At 43.0% G+C, this 17519-nt stretch overlaps 2 protein-coding genes across 3 annotated transcripts in view; one reads left to right on the forward strand and one right to left on the reverse strand.

Moving 5' to 3' along the window:
* Window positions 1-233: 233 nt before the first annotated feature.
* Window positions 234-11105, forward strand: LOC113013253 (vasopressin V2 receptor-like). 2 transcript variants are annotated; one of them, XM_026153993.1, is made up of 7 exons: window positions 234-330; window positions 4658-4932; window positions 5865-6110; window positions 6491-6637; window positions 6713-6935; window positions 9769-9990; window positions 10389-11105. In XM_026153993.1, the coding sequence occupies exons 2-7, from the start codon at window positions 4663-4665 to the stop codon at window positions 10568-10570; spliced, it is 1290 nt and encodes a 429-aa protein (XP_026009778.1). In that variant the 5' UTR covers window positions 234-330; window positions 4658-4662; the 3' UTR covers window positions 10571-11105. The 2 variants fall into 2 exon arrangements, with proteins under 2 accessions (XP_026009778.1, XP_026009779.1); XM_026153994.1 differs by having other exon boundaries at window positions 9774-9990; window positions 10389-10447.
* A 982-nt stretch (window positions 11106-12087) lies between these two features.
* The window catches only part of LOC113012855 (monocarboxylate transporter 1-like), a 30229-nt gene continuing 24797 nt past the window's right edge, over window positions 12088-17519 (reverse strand). The window contains exons 3-5 of the mRNA XM_026153249.1: window positions 16431-16574; window positions 14609-15403; window positions 12088-14470 (exon numbers count right to left, since the gene is read on the reverse strand). Coding sequence (XP_026009034.1) covers window positions 14193-14470; window positions 14609-15403; window positions 16431-16574 — 1217 coding nt within the window. The 3' untranslated portion in view covers window positions 12088-14192. The remainder of the gene's footprint in view (window positions 14471-14608; window positions 15404-16430; window positions 16575-17519) is intronic.

Here is a 17519-nt window from a genome sequence, read left to right on the forward strand (position 1 = left end):
GTTTAATATCAATAATCAACAGGAAATCACATTAATTCGCAAACACTGCCCGGGCACTGCGTCCTTTCATCACCCTCTCTCTCACTCCTCCTCTTCTTCTTCCACGTTCATAAAATCCAGAAAGGCGAGAGAGAGAGAGAGAGGGATGTGCTAAAGAGGAGAGAGAGGAGAAACAGCAGAGCGAGTTGGCAGAGGTCACCATCAGTGTAATAAGCACACAAACGCACACAGACACATGCGGCAGACACAGCATGGATGCAGCTAGTGTGTGCAACAGCAGATCAGGTTGTCCTGGCTCCTACAGATGCTTCACGGGACGCTGAGGAGGAGGTGAGTCGGCTCCGTCTCCTCGTATTTCTCTATGATTTTCCTGTTTTTCATGAAAATGGGAAATTAAAATCTGTACAGATAGATGTTAATTTTAGTCACGCACTTTAAACCTCCTGTTTCATGCTCTTTAGGGTTGTTTTTTTTTTAATCAAAAGCGGTAGAGGATTGCAAAAAACGAGTAAACTGAATTGATTTTTAGCTTTACGGCTTCTGCAAAGCAAATTATGTGTAAAGCAGCAGGTGTCCAGCTTTCTAATAGGATTAAAGGAGCTGAAAGGTGTCAACAAACTCAGCTCCGTGGGCTGGAGGGAATTCTCTGTTCATCTCTAGTGCTTCCAACCTGACACCTCCGGCTGACTGGAAAATATTTTCTCCTCTTCCGACTGAAATTCATGATGTTCAAACTGAAGCTTAAAAAGAAAACAGAAAAGACTAAAGAAAACTGATGATTTTAGCTTTAGCTTTGCCATTTTTGCAAAGCAATAGGCAAATAACCTTCAATATAAAGCAGGCGTCTAGCCTTCGTCATCAGTCTCGGCTGTTCAGTTTATTTAAACAGATACTGGAGTGACTCCTGTATTTAGCTCGTGCGCAGACACCTCTGGCTGAATGAAAAATACTTTCTCACCTGCAGACTCTAACATTTACATCCTAAAGTGTTTCTTTCTGTCAGACTTGGCAATAATTTCAACAAAAACATAGAAAAAGAGGAAACACAAAAGAGATCTGATGACTTTTCTTTAGTTTTGACATTTAATTAGCATTTCGTGAATGAGTTTTAACTGCTGCAGTTTTTTATTATATAACTACTGGAGGATGAAGTTAAAAAATCTGTTAAAGTATATATCATATAATAAATTATTAATATTACTGTATCCATGCAAGGTTTTACTGTTGGAGTTCATTTAAATCATTTTCTGTCTGCTAATGATTGTTTTTTTTTTAAATCAATAATTTATCTGCTGATTCTTTTATTGTAAAAATTGGGATTAAATCAGAAACTCGGCCATGATTACCTCAAATGATTTTTAAAGCAGCTGCCAGTTCAGATGATTCACTGGCAAATCCCTTTAGCTGTTTTTGTACAAACTGAATTTAAAAAAGATGATGTTTAAAATGTAAACAAAACGGACTGCAATGATGTGCTAATGTCACAAACCCGCATTTTATTCACAATAGAGCACAGAAAACATATCAAATGTTTAATCTGAGAAATCTGACAGCATTTAAAAAAAAATCCTTTTTAAATTTGGTGACATTAACACATCTCAAAAATGTTGAGGCAGGTGTTTAAAAGGCTGGAAAAGTGGTACTTTTAACAACTGGAGAATCACTTTTCAAGTAATTAGATAAAATGGCAACAACTAACATTGACTGTTTGATGTGAAAATAGCATCTTGGAGAGACAGAGTGGATCTATTTCTGAATAATGTTCATCAATGTAATATTGTGAAAACTCTGAATACTCATCATCTACAGTATGTGATATCATCAAAAAAATCGGAGAATCTCGAGAAATCTCTGTGCACAAAGGACGAGGTTGGCAGGTATGCCTGTGATGGACGGGTCCTCCGACAGCACTGCATTAAAAACAGACGTTATCACTGCATGGACTCTTCCAGGAATCATTGTGAACAGTTCACGGTGCCATCGACAAACGCAGTTATAAGCTCTAGCATGCAAATGACAATGAAGGTTTGACTGGATTTATATTTGATGACAGCTTGATTAAAGGCATTTAAAACGTGTGACATCCTCCTGCGACGAGCTGCTTTTTAGTAAGCAATCAGAAGCATGTTGCATTGTTATCCGCATACCAAAGTGTTTGACTCCAAACGTGGATGAACTTAGAACAACCTCATTAGGAGCTCAGATCATCAAAGTATGCGAGCAGTTTGCTGCGTTTAATCCAAATCCTGACCTAATTCAGTTTTGCCAACACAAGCAAACGCATCAGTTGACGAGCTCTGTGTAGACCAGGGGTTTCAAACTCCGGTCCTCGAGGGCCAGTGTCCTGCAACTTTTCCATGTGTCCCTGTTGCAACATACCTGAATACAATTAGTAGGCCATTAGCAAGACTATAGAACCTGACTGCATGCTGAGGTGAACATTCAGCCATTTGATTCATGTTACAGCAGCTCATGTGTGAATGAACATGATGCAATAGAAATACTTTGAGAAGTATATCTTTCCAAACACATTTACTTAAATTTACTTGAGTAGGGTTAGGGGTTGCCACTTCAGCATGCAGTCAAGTTCTATACTCTTGCTAATGACCTACTAATTTTATTCAGATGACACATGGAAAAGTTGCAGGACACTGGCCCTCGAGGACTGGAGTTTGAGCCCCTGGTGTACGGTGCGAACGTCCTTGGATGTTCCAGCATCAGTGTGCACTTCACGGGCAGTTTGGTGCCTCCTCAAACTTGGACTTGGATCTGATTTCATGACCAAGCAGGACATCTGTCTGATTTTGAATGCCATGTGTGGAGTTGCACCGGGAACTGAATTAGGACCTATAGACTTTCAAAAATGGATTAACAGTTCAAGATAAAACAGAACACTGGAGGCATATGGATGACATGACTCATGACCCAGGTGTGAGGTCATCATTATCCATGATGATCTACCCACTTCCAGCGAGTCAGTGGGTAGACCATGCTATAACCTCAACCAAGACGAAGCTTTCTTTTTCTACTGCCCAAAGAAATTTGTTGTCTGAGACTAAGAAGTGTTTTTATGTCTGCAAATGCTGCATGCATCTACTGATGTCTGTCACACTCACCTGACTACAGAAGCACTTAAAACAATGAAAACTATGCAGAAATGGGCCTGTAAAATCAGACTTGGCCAGAGGTTCTTAGGACACTTGAACAGCTCTTTGCACACTTGGATTTTGTAGGTCCAACTTTGCTTTGGGTTTGCTGGGAAGCTGCTTAGGTCTACCTTTACCAGCCACTTCCATGTAGGGTTTAGCAATAGTTCAGGAGAGGGGATTTATTCACATACAGAATAAATTAGACTGCCCCGGTGCTCAGAATCTACATCAGGGCTGCCCAATCCCAGTCCTCGAGAGCTACTATCCTGCAGCTTTTAGATGCATCCCTACTCCAACACAGCTGAATCAAATGAATGGCTTGTTATCAGGCCTTTGCCAAACACGATGGCATGCTGAAGAGGTAATCAAACCATTTGATTCAGCTGTGTTGGAGTAGGGATGCATCTAAAAGCTGCAGGATAGTAGCTCTCGAGGACTGGGATTGGGCAGCCCTGATCTACATGATATGTGCTGGTGGTGATGAAGATGGCAAAGGAGGATTGGATAAGGAGGAAGCAAGTCAGAAAGGCAAATAACAGAAGAGCCCGGAGCTTTAAACCGCAAAGAAGAGAGGCTGATTGGGTAAAAGGAGGAAAAGAGAATGATTGGCCTACAGTAATGATGTTGATACTGAGTTTGATGGGAAAGAGGAAGTGATGTAAAGAATAGAGTAGCAGCCTGAACGCCAAGGAAAATCAAACAGATTAGCTCTTTATTGAATAAATGCATAAACTTCATAAATGATTAAAAAAAAAACCTGTTTTGGACGTTATTTAGATTAGTGATTATTTCAAATAAATACTCAAAGAATTTGGGGAAAATGGGTGTAATGAGTACAATAACTGAAAGAATGGAAAAGAAGAAAAAAGAAAAAAGAAACAGTGCATCTGACAGAAAAAGAAAGGGAACATTTTCAAATGTTTTTATAGGATCTTATACAACAGTGCCATTTGTCTGGCCCATTTGGGATCAAATTGGTCTTTTTGTGTCCCGTGAACTAAAAAGAGATCAACACTTCTTCCCTAAACAAACAAATAAAGGGGTGGAGGGCTTCAAGAATCACAAACAAAGACACTCGGCAGTTTTTACAGTTCAGTGCACGCACGCAGACACAATCATAGAGCCCACAGGGCTCATCAGACCAAATGTGAAGGCAGTAATGAAGTCCTGTTGTTTGGCCAGTCTCCAGTGAACATCATTACAAACTTACGGGCAGTTAGGGATTTCCCCAAAACTGCACCTGATTCTAAGAATTTAACAATAAACTTTTTATAGTGACTGAAAATACATCAAATTAAGAAAAAATTGAATAAATAAATAGATTTTAAATTAACTTGAGTGCTGTACTTCAACCCCCTTTTGAGGTGCTTGTATTAAACTTTCTAAAACGTAATAATAATCACCTGTATACAAAAGATGGACCAGGAAAGATTAACGTTTGTTTCACAGTTTTCCTTCATAACGATGTCATCGTCTTGTCTTTCTGTGGTGTTCCTCTCCTGTCCCAGCCAGCATGTCCGTTTCTGTGATAACAGACACGTATACGTCCATCGACCGGCCGGCGGTCTCTGAGACCCCCACCGGTGCTAATGCTACAGAGCGGGAACGAGACGCCCTGCTGGCCGTGGCCGAGGTGGTGGTGCTGGCGGTCATCTTAGTGATGGCGTTACTTGGCAACGGGCTGGTCCTGGTGGTGTTGCTAAGACGAAGGCGACACCACAACCCCCTGCACCAGTTCATGCTGAACCTTTGTGTGGCTGACCTGGTGGTGGCGCTGTTCCAGGTAGCAAACACTCATTCACGTTGTGGGTTATATGTGTGTTATACAGGTGTGTAATTGTAGTATTATCTGAAAATATGTGCAGATACAATAATCTGGAAATGTGATCTTTTTTTTACAGTTTGTAAACAAATACATAAATCTGGAAAAAGACAAACACACTGAAGTCAGCAAATGTCTTCACAGGTTTCCAAATATGCACACCTACATGTAAATGTGAACTAAACTGGGGTAAAAGTGCACATGAATCTATTATGTGGGGCGACCGTGGCTCAGGGGGTTGGGAAGCGTATCTGTAACTGGAAGGTCGCCGGTTTGATCCCCGGGCTCTCTGTCCTGGTGGTTGTGTCCTTGGGCAAGACACTTTACCCTACCGCCTACTGGTGTTGGCCAGAGGGGCCGATGGCGCGATATGGCAGCCTCGCCTCTGTCAGTCTACCCCAGGGCAGCTGTGGCTACAACCGTAGCTTGCCTCCACCAGTGTGTGAATGCGAGAGTGAATGAATAGTGTAAAGCGCTTTGGGTGCCTTGAAAAGCGCTATATAAATCCAATCCATTATCATTATTATGTGCACAAATACTTGTAATTTTTCATTGATTTTTTTTTTTTTTTTGGTGTTTTTTGTATTTTGTACACAAATTTGAGATTTTAAATGTACATGCAAATTCAGAAAAGTGCACAGAAGTCTTTCAGTTTTTGCATTAATCTGTAAATTTGAAGTGGAATATGTAAATGTGCTCTGGGATTTATGAATGAGCACACTAATCTGTACCTCGAGATTTTTAATATGCACAAATGTCTGTGTGTGTTTGTGTGCATGTGTGTGTGCATAAAATTTGTGCATCATATACCACAACTCTCCACAGAGAAAATATATTGCGACATGTTACTTCAAAAGCATATATCCTTCCTCCCTCTCCTCTTCCTCTCTGAGGTGTTGCCCCAGCTCGTGTGGGACGCTAAGGGACGCTTTCCTGGTCCTGACTTCTTATGTCGCCTGGTGAAGTACCTTCAGGTTCTTGGAATGTTTGCCTCCTCCTACATCATCGTGGCCATGACAGTGGATCGCCACTATGCTATCTGCTGCCCCCTGCAGGCACATCGCAGCGGGGCCACGAAGCGCTGGAACAGCTTCATCGTGCTGGCCTGGGTACTGTCGCTGCTGCTCAGCCTGCCACAGGTATGCCAAAGAGGCTGGCCACAGATCTGCTCCTGAGATGCATAACTTAGGTTCTGATTACCGTTAGGCTCTTAAAATTAACATTAAAAAGAGAAGAAAACAAGGTGATAGTCAAAGAAAGGACAGGGGCATCATTCTGGTCTTAAGCTGTTACTTTAAAGGCCTATCATCAAATTCACATATGTTTGCCTTTAACTTTGAAGATAAACAGAGGTAGTGTCCCATTTTGTCACATTTCCAACCAACACTTTTATCACGTTAAAACACGAAGTCGTAAATAAGCACCGTGCCAATTAAAATCTTATAGAAGAGAGCACAAACACAAAATCAGACTGTTTGCTGTTTCCATCATCTCCACTCATCTCTTTGCTGGTTTGCAGGTCTTTATCTTTTCCCGTTCTGAGTTGGCTCCAGGTGTGTATGAATGTTGGGGCAATTTTGCCGAGTCCTGGGGCCTCAAAGCCTACGTGACGTGGATGACGCTAGCCATCTTCATCCTCCCCGTTCTGATCATCACCATCTGCCAGGTAGAACAGAGAGAACCAGAAGACAAGATGCTTCTGGAAACAAAAATTTACCCTCTCTCGTCTTTCTTCCTTTAGGTGCGAATCTTCAAGGAGATTCATAACAATCTGTACCTGAAATCAGACTGCCGCCTGTCCCCCGCTGCTCTCCCTCAATTAAGAAAAGAAACCCAGAGAGGAAAAAGAGGAGGAGGAGAAGGAAAGTCTAATGTCCCCTTCTATGTTTCCCCCCTCGTGTACAACAACCCTGGAAATGACTGCAGTTTGGACCCTGTGTCCACCTATCAGCACCTCCCGATGGGTGATCATTCTTGGACTCTACAGTAGCTTTGCATGATTCAATAATGATAATAATGCTTATTTATCCTACACTGAGCCTTGAGATGGACGTATCTATAAGCCTTAAACCTGCAATAGTTTATAATGGCCAGCAGGGGTCGACTGCTGTAGTTGGTAAAGGACAACAGTCTGTAAAGAAGCTTATGGAGAAACAACCCTCATGCTAACTCATGTTTCCTGATTAGTTTAGGCGCTCAGTCACAGCTCTGCAGTCCTGTTGAAATCAACATGATGTTCATTTGGTAAATTATGGTCCTCACTGGTCTGCAGACAGTTAATTATGTATATGAATTACGGAGTGTTTTACCACATGACTGGCACGTCACCACCTAAGAATGTGCACTGTTCTTCAGTTTCTCAGTCAGCAGTTATGAATAGAATAGAATAGAATAGCCTTTATTGTCATTGTACAGAGTACAACGAAATTGGAGTGCCACTCCCTTGGTGCAAGTTTCAATAATAAATATAAATGTAAAATATAAAAAGTACAAAAAAAACAATCGTAAGTACTCAAACAATAGTATGTACAATATATACAGAATAGCAGCATAATATAATGACAGTGACGGTATGGAATAGGTTCAATTGTTTTTGTGCTTATTTACTACGGTGATAGCTCTGGGAAAGAAGCTATCCCTGAATCTGTTTGTCCTGGTTTTATGTGACCTGTACCGTCGGCCTGACGGTAATAGTTCAAACAGTTGGTTGCTGGGGTGAGAGTAGTCCTTGATGATATTGCCAGCTCTGCTGAGGTACCGAGAGTTTGCAGTGACCTCCAGGCTGGGCAGAGAGCAGCCAGTGATCTTCTGGGCTGTGTTGATGACCCTCTGCGGTACTTTCCTGTCTGCAGCTGAGCACCCTGCATACCATGTTGTTATGCCGTACATTAGGATGCTCTCTATGGTGGCTCTATAAAATGTCACCAGCAGCCTCTCCTCCAGGTTGTTCCTCCTGAGCACTCTCAGAAAGTGGAGACTCTGCTGGGCCTTTTTAACCACCGCCGTAGTATTTGCAGTCCAGGAGAGGTCATCAGATATCTGCACGCCCAGAAACCTCATGGAGTGTACCCTCTCCACACAGCTCCCATGAATGTAAAGTGGGGCCGGGTCTGCTCTGCCCTTCCTGAAGTCCAAGATAAGTTCTTTAGTTTTCGTGGTGTTCAGTTGGAGGTTGTTAACTGAACACCACTCAGTCAGTCTGTTGACCTCATCTCTGTAGTCCGACTCATCCCCCCTTGAGATGAGTCCAACCACTGTGGTGTCATCCGCGAACTTTATGATGGTGTTTGAGAGATGGGTAGGGGAGCAGTCGGATGTGTAGAGCGTAAACAGGAGGGGACTCAAAACACATCCTTGTGGAGACCCGGTGCTGAGTGTGATGGTGCTGGACAGGTGGGGGTCGAGTCTGACAGACTGTGGTCTATTTGTCAGGAAGTCCTTGATCCAGAGGCAGATGGGGGTGGAGAGTCCCAGGTGAGACAGTTTCTGGACCAGGATCTCCGGGATGATATGATTGAATGCTGAGCTGAAGTCCAGAAAGAGCATTCTCACATAGCTTCCTCGGTGCTCCAGGTGACTCAGCGCAGTGTGGAGCGCTATGGTGATAGCGTCCTCGGTGGGACGATTTGTCCTGTAGGCAAATTGGTGGGGGTCCAGAGTGGGAGGCAGATCGGCCCTGATGTGCTGACAGACCAGTCTCTCAAAGCACTTCATCACTACAGGCGTAAGTGCAACAGGCCTGTAGTCATTTGGGCTGGCCACAGCTGTCTTCTTGGCGATGGGGATGATGGTGGAGGTTTTGAGGCAGGGCGGGACGATGTTTGATGACAAGGAAAGGTTGAAGATTTTAGTGAAGACTCCGGTCAGTTCGTCAGCACATGCTCTGAGAACCTTTCCATGTATTCCATCAGGACCTGCCGCCTTCCTGGGATTCACTGACCTTAGAACACACCTCACTTGGTGCTCCCTAAGCGTTAGTGTGCCAGTGCTGGGGGCGGGTGGAAGTGGTGTGGCAGCTGAGGGCCTGGTCGTCTCAAATCGGGCGAAGAAACAGTTTAGATCCTCAGCCAGTGAGGCATCAGTCCTAGATGTTTCCTGGTTATTGCTTCTGTAGTTGGTAATGTGATTGATCCCCTGCCACATTTTTCTGGGGTCGTTGTCAGCAAAGTGATCTTCAATCCTCCTCCTATAGGCAGCCTTAGCTTTCCTGATGCCTCTACTCAGGTCTGCCCTGGCCGCCCTATACGCAGCCCTGTCCCCTGACTTGAAGGCAGTGTTGCGGCTTTTTAGGAGGGATTGCACTTCGCTATTCATCCAGGGTTTTTGATTTGGAAACACCCTGACCTTTTTGTTGACGGTGACATTGTCAACACAGTTCCTGATGTACGAGAGTACAGTGTCCGTGTACTCCTGGAGGTTGTGGCTGGAGAATAAATCCCATACAGTTGTTGAGAAGCAGTCCTGCAGTTGAGAAAGGGCATGGTTGACATGTTGGTGCTGCTCAGGTAAACTAAACTTTCCATAAAAACTCTTCACCCATTTCTGATCATGCTTCAGGCACTTGACTTATTGCAGTCTTACTCCTAAAGCAATGTGGTGGTAGAAGGTGACTAAGATCTGGAGTATGCTCCTCATCTCATGCCTGAAATTAGCTAATATGTGCTTTTACTACAATCAAAAAGTTATATATAAAAAATTAATAAATAAAAATGTAACCATATTTATGGTCTTAACTCATGAAATGAGGAAATTCAGGGAGAGTGAGCGTCACAGGAATGTTTTTGTCCTCCTCGTCAGCTCAGCTGCAAGCCGGCGTCCCACCAGATCCAACAACGCCCTCTGCTGCCTGCTCACCACACCCCACCAAACTGCCTCCTGTCAGAGGTGGAGAGGTAACAGCAGCCATGTCAAAAACGGTGAGGATGACGCTGGTCATTGTGCTTGTGTACTCGCTCTGCTGGGCCCCGTTCTTCAGCGTCCAGCTCTGGGCCGCCTGGGACCCTGACCCACCTCAGAACGGTACACACACACACACACACACACACAGTCCTGCCAGACCAACTTGATGTAATTTTAAGGATTTTTTTGTTCTCTACATCCCTAAAAAAAAATTAAATAACTTTACATAAATACCTTTAACCCAATTTAAATGGAGCAGTAATCTGTCAGGGTGTTTCTCCGCCTCTCATCCTGTGACAGCTGGTGCAGGGTCCAAACTGTACAACACAAAGATGCCTTAGACATGAAGTCATTGTGTTAACTTTAAAACTCTCTAATAAACTTTTATATACAAGACTACAATAAGTACCTCTGGGCTACCAAAGATACCACCCTGAAGCAGAGTTTGACTTGATGGCCTGATCTGCAGTCCCCTGTGCCATTTACGGACCTCCTCCTCCTCCTGTGTGTGTACACAGGTGTAGCGTTTACCCTGCTGATGCTGTTGGCCAGTCTAAACTCCTGCACCAACCCCTGGATCTACTCCGCCTTCTCCAGCAGCGTCTCCCCGGAGCTTCGTCTGCTGCTTCACTGTCGGCCGCACACTCGGCGCCGAGCTTCCGAAACAAACGACTCCACCATCACGCACACCTCCAACTGAACACTGGACACGATGAAGGGCAACTCCCTCTCAGTGGCACAGCTGAGTCGGCTGATGTTTAAGGAAATATTAGTTGAACTTTTAAAATGAGACCCGAGTGAACCTATGTGAAGGGGCGCTGAAAATGAACAGGGGTGAGTGGAGCGAGGATTTTTATTACAATAGAAATATGTGGAAAAAAATTCTAAAACAAAAATGTAACTGTGTGTATTGCCTTAGCCATGAAAAACACAATAACTACATTATTGGGCTTCGGCACTGCAGAGCTCCATCACTCACACACCCTCCATGACACCATGGAAACCACGAGTCTCTCCAAAGACTACAAAAATCCATCTTCCAGCACCTGTGAGGCTCATTTCTGGGTCGTGTTTGTTAAATCTGAATGTTAGAGCTATGCACTCATTCCATTTCATTAGGTACACCAGTGCAAATTCTTAAATCAGCCAATCAAATAACTTTGTCTGCACGACTGAAAGCACCATGTTGAGACAACCAGCTGAAGTTCAAACCGAGAATCACAACAAGTAATTTAAGTGATTTTGGAAAAGGTGTGATTGTTGGTGCCAGACAGGCTGGTCTTTCAGAAACTGTTGATCTGCTGGGATTTCCACACACACACAACCATCTCTGGAGTTTACAGAGCTGTTAAGAAAGAGAACATATCCAGTGAGCAGTGATTCTCTGGGTGGAAAAAAGCAAAACTATACAATAACTCATAACGCCTGGCTATAACCAAAGTATGTAAAAGTAAAAGAGGCAAAAGAGCATCTTTAAATGCACAACATGTTAAGCCTTACAGCAGATGGGCTGCAGCAGCAGATAAGCACGCTGGGTGCCCCTCCTCTCAGCTAAGAACAGGAAACTGAGACTCTAATTTACACATGCTCTCCAAAATTGGATAATGGAAAATTAGAAAAACATTCACATGGTAGGGGTCAGAATTTGGAGTGAACGAGCACGAATCCATCCCACCTTACACCAGCAGGCCGAGCTGCTGGTGTGGAGGATATATTCTGGCATGCCTTTTGCCACGTGGCACCAAATGAGCGTGGTTTAAACACCGCAGCATACACACAGATTGGTGCTGTCCGACCCTTCTATGTCTGATGGTTGCATCCAGCAGGATAACACATCATAGAACTCAAATCATCTGAAACTGGTTTCTTGGATTTGTATGTCCCCCTTGATCTCAAGCCAACAGATAACAGATGTGCCATGAAGAATCAAGGAAGTCTAACCCTGTACTAGCAAGGTGTACCTAATGAAATGTCCAGCGAGTGTGAATTTGTCATCGAGTTTCACGTTTCTCTCTCGTCAAGCTTCTGTAAGTATTTGCTTGCTGTGGTAGCTTCAGGTATATAGAGATGCCTCCTTTTCAGGATTTGAGTGCAAGAATTTAAGTTTTATATAAAAATGTTAGACATGTGTAATGACTGTAAATGTACAGTTTTTCTGCTAATTTTGAAAAAAAAAAAAAAAGCTTTATTTTTAAGTTACAGAATCAATACAACAGGTTTCATTTTAAAAACTGTTTATTCTCAACACTCAAAATAATAAGAACACACATAAAAAAATTCACAGCAACTAAAAGAAAAAATATTACAGAAACTAAAGTTTTGTCCGCTTTATAAAAACACTAAAAAAGGCGACTATTATAATACCGTTTTAAAACCCAGTTTAAATGAAACAGTATCGCCTCCTTTCAGTGTGTCACTTCACAAAACGCTCATCCTGAAAGTAGAACAACTTTAAATTTGAAATGACCATAATTCAGAAAATAAAACCTAGAATAACAGTTTATCGATTACCAACAAGTTCATGAAGGTCAGTTTTTTGTTTTTATTTATTTTTTAACGGAGAAAAAAAAATCAGGGTTTGGAGCAGTCGAATGTGGCCGTACCGATGCAGCAGATGCTCTTTCCCCTGAAATATGAACCTGTTGAACAGGTGGATACTTCAGCGAGGAGAGAGACCAGTTTCCCCATTGGTACCAGTAGTACCTTTACAAAAATACACATGAAGAAACAAATTCACACTTTGTAATTAATCACTTTGAATACTAACATTTGGTCATATTTAGTCACCAAAATACATAATAACATAATAAGTATCCATTCCTACTGAAAGGGAAACGTAAAATCTGTCGCCCAATCGGAAGCTTTCCTCTGTGAGGAAGGAAATGCTCGGGCGACCGTGGAAACGTCTCATGTGGGCAGGGACTTTATCCGATTCTAAAGCTGGTCATGTGCAATATTTCTGTTACTCTCAACGTGATGAAAACAAAGATGATAACCGTGTTAGTCCCTCTCCCAACAGGGTTCTTTAAACGTTCTCAGCTTTCAGCCCCGTTAATTCACCCGGTTAAATCTGTCCTCCTGATATGAGTAATTCTGTACACTTCACAAACTGACTGAACTTACAATGAATGAAATGACAAAATCCCCCCAAACTTTAAACCTACCTGCTGGAACACAAACACACCTCACTCACTCACGTCGCCACTGATCCAAATACATTAAACTCTATAAAAAGGACCTCGTTAGATTGTCGTTTCCTGAAAGCTAAAATATTTTACTTTTTTTGTAGGGATTTGTAGAAACTGAACTAAACCGTTTTCACTATTCAAATACCACAAATGTGCTGTTCTGCGCCCCAAAAATTACATTAAAAAACAAACATTTTTGTAACAATGTTCAGAGCACACAGAAGCCACCCAACCATCCATCTACTCCGCACAGCTTCACCCCCTCACACGCACCAACGTGTGGTGCCGTTTATTACCCAACCCAGCCTGCAGCTCACGTGGTGGATGCATCAGCAGGGTTGGAGCCCGTCTGTGTGACCTGTTCCGATGATGTTCATAATCTTCATCAGTTCAATAAAAGATCAGAGCTGCTCTGAAATTCCACATTTCTGCCTCCATACCTGCATCCTGACCTAGTTTCATACCGCTCAGAAGATTCCTACATTACACCTTCCTGATTTTCCACAAACAGGAAAACTGATATTTGTTATTCTACATTCCTAAAATGTTAAAAAGAAGAACCTTAACTTTTCCCTGTGTTGTAGTGAACTACTTTTTACCCCATATTTTTTTAATTAATTAAAAAAAAATCCTAACTAATATTATGATTAACAATGTGGATGCGAGCGCTTACATCCAGCCCTTGAGCAGTGAAGTGATTGTGCAGAACACGAGGGAGAAATTTCTGTATTGTAACATGTATGGTGACTTATTAAAAAAAAAAACGTTAAAAAGTGTGCGCACGAGGCCCTGAACCTTTGTGACAGCTTGAGACCCTGAGACAAAGTCCTCGTTACTTTCCGGGATGGTTACAGTCACTCCGTCTGCTGTGCGTCTATCTGGTGTTTATGCAAGCAGCACCACCTGGAACGCTCTCAGTTCACCAAAAAGGCACGTCAAAGACCAAAAACCGGAGGTCTGAATGAGGCCGAGCGCAGATTCACATCAGCGTCACCGCAGCAGGCCTCTGGTTTTAATCATGGAGCGGTTTCTATGGCTTCAGGGTGGTGTAAAAAGGGATTATTCTCTATAAAGATGCTGTGTGGTTGTAACTGCAGCTCTCGTGCGTGTTCATTTCTTCCCAAGTTTGTCCGTTTACACTGTGTCCTCATCCATCCTGGAGACTTCGTCCATTGTGACAGCTGCTGGTACGCCATCCTCGCTCGATTTTGCCGGAGAAGAAGGCGGCAGCATGGCAGCACGCTCCTCTTTGGGCCCCTCCCTCTCTTTTTGCTCCTCCGCTTTCTTTTCTCGGTCTAACATGTGGTAGTTGATGCCCATTCCCACAAAGAGGAAGATGCTTCCTATAATGAGGACGATGCCGCAGGTGATGTAGGTGAAGTCATAGTGTTGGTAGTAGTTATAGAAGCTGCCTGGAGGTGGGCAAAAGAAAGGAGATTCAGATTTTATGATCTGCGTCAACATTTTAACAATTATTACACCGATAATCTTTGACATCAAGTTTTATAACAGCCCAAATCTCCACCCTCCCTCTCCCTGGGATGTCTTACCTGTCAGTGGTGGGCCCAACAGCACCGGCCCACACTCCACGATGGTGACCAAACCCACAGCTGAAGAAAACCTCTGAGCCCCCACCAGGTCCATCAGCGTCTCAAACAGCACAGAACTCAGCCAGCCAAAACCAAAGCCAAAGAAGATAGCGTAGATCACAAATCCCGAGTAGTCTTTTGAAATCGGCGCCAGCACGTGACACACACCGTTGTACAGGACGGATGCAGCAAAGTAGTACTGGATCCTGGGCCGGACCCATTTGGTGTTCGCCAGAAAGCCCATTGAGGGCCGAGCAAACATGTCGATGAACGCCAGCACTGACAGAAGGAAGGCCGCCTTTTCTTTGCTGATGTCCTTACTCTTGGCGTAATTGGAGAGGAAGACGAGCGGAGAAAAGAGACCAAAGAACATGACGAAGTTGCCCAGCAGGTAGAGCAGGAAGCCGCGGTGCTTGAAGAGCGTCAAGTCGATGAAGGAGTTGATTTTCTGCAGCACCGTCCTCTTGGGCTGAGGCTGCCCTGCTTCCACCGCCTCCACTTTGGGCGGCTGAGGTTTGGGGCCGATGGGACGCATTAGCGAGCCGGCCACGCAGCAATTGAGCAGGAGTCCACCGAGGATGAGGAAGCTGCCTCTCCACCCAAACTCATCGTACAGCCAGGAGTTGAAGGGAGCCAAGGTTGACAGAAACACGGGGCTGCCCGCCATGGCGAGGCCGTTGGCGATGGGCCGGCGCTTGTAGAAGTATTTACCGATCATAGTGAGCGCCGGATTCAAGTTGAAGGCCAGACCCAAACCTGGAAACGAGGGCACAGAAACAACATTAACCCTTTAAGACCTACCATAGAACCAAGTTCGCCAGAGCTTATATTATATTTTTACATGCTGTGGAGCCATTTTTGGGAGCATTTCAAGTTGCTATACATCAATACAACCATTATAGCCCAAACTTTAATAATATGTCTGCATTAGGTGCATAGTAATTACATAAATTGCAAAAAAGTGCAATAAACTACAAAAAAATTGAAAATCGTTTTTGTTTTTTTAACATATATTTCTAGTTAGAGAAATTTAAGAGGCTTATCCCTCAAAACTGTAAATACAAAAAAGTTACACAAACTAGTTTCCCACCACAGGAAATTTATTTTGAGTGTCTTCATAGTTTTATTTTTGAAATACACCAATTTTTATATACTGCAGGAAAAACGAAAATAAATATTATAGTGCAAATTTGCAAAATAACAGCATATGCATCAAAATAAACTATTTCCAGCAGTGCAATATGAGTCTTAAGCATCCCAGAAACGACACAGAAAGTCATAAACTCAAACATAACTTTTTAAAACACATAACAAGTAAAACACAAGCTCATAAGGCCCCGATCGTAAAAAACTACATTTCCGCAAAATGACGTCACTTCCGGTTTCGGGCAGGTCATGCGGTCATGTGATAGTTCGCGCTGATGGACGTAGGAAGTGTTACAAACAGCTGATGGATCGGCGAAGCGTGTTTCTGGAATATCATGTTTTTGTTGCTGCAAGTGATTTTTATGCAGTTTTTGCAAAGCTATATGTGGAAGGAAACTGTGACCTAGGACAAGCTGATGGCATAAGATGTAAGTACAACTCCTCCAGTTTCATATGCAAAAAAAATTATTGTGCTAGCTTAAGTGGTTGCAGAGCTACCGGGATTTAAAAATAGTTATGCAAAACAGAGCGTGCCCGCTCCGATCGGCTGTAAAGGGTTAACAAGAAAACAAAACTCAGCCATCAAAAGAAAGTGTCATTTTGAGGATTTACTCAAGAAAACCGATGAAAAACAAACCTCCAATTACTCCAATGAAGAAGTACAGCTGCTGCACCGTGTTGCAAAAAGAAGCTGCAACCAGACCAGACCCTGACAGACAACCGCCGAGGATGATGATCGGTCGGCTGCCGAATTTATTCACGAGGATGCTGCTGATTGGACCTGGAGAGGAACAAGAGAACGGTAAGAAAGAGAACCATCACCAAGTAGAGTGATAGAAGAACAGAGTTAAATATTTAAAGTACATCTGTGGCCAATATTTTGCAGCCAGCACAGCAGGTAGGACTAACAAGCTGGTTCAGCAATTTCCCATTTTTCACCAAAGAAGAAGAATATACACTTTTTGATCCGTGCCAGTTTAATTCCACCCAGTTTTTGAGCTTAAGTACAAATTTTCTTTTCTTCTACCATGTCAGAACTAACTACGGTATTTTCCTTCTTTTATTTATTTATACATACATGAGATTTAATCTTTGGTTTAAATAAAATGAGGTACTTAAGATGTCTCCTTGAGTTGCTATTAGGAATTCCACCTTTTTATGCCGCACTGAAAACAACTTGAAACCATTTCATGATAAAAACCAGCAGGAAACTGAAAATCTGTTTACTGATATTTTAACTCGTGTTTAATACGATTAAATCCCCTTTAAATCAATTAGAATGACCAGAAGCCAGATAATTGGCAGAAGTTAATCTAATTTATATTTGTTGAGCTCCTGACATGAAATACTACTTTTAATAACTGCGTGACGGACTGCCTCTGGTAACACCACCCACTCAAACATGTGTCTCAAGTTTATGCCACATCTACACCATCAAAGAGTAAATACTCAAAAAAAAAATGTGTAAATTAAATTTAGGGCATCTTACAGACATGGATTCAATGCTTTTAAGACCTTAAGAATTACAGACAGACTGGAGAGCAGATTCACCAACAGGTGGTGCTATGACAGCACAAATGAAAAACTGGGACAATACTTGCATAACAGCAAGAGTTATAAGATGTTCACTAGAGAAAGAGGGGAGGAAGGAGTGAGACGAGAAAGAAATGGGTGAGGAGGAGGAGAAGGGAGCCAGGCAGAGGAGGCCCACGTGTCTCCGCCTGCC

This window comes from Astatotilapia calliptera, chromosome 20, assembly GCF_900246225.1.
Source record: "Astatotilapia calliptera chromosome 20, fAstCal1.2, whole genome shotgun sequence".
Taxonomy (NCBI): Eukaryota; Metazoa; Chordata; class Actinopteri; order Cichliformes; family Cichlidae; genus Astatotilapia; species Astatotilapia calliptera.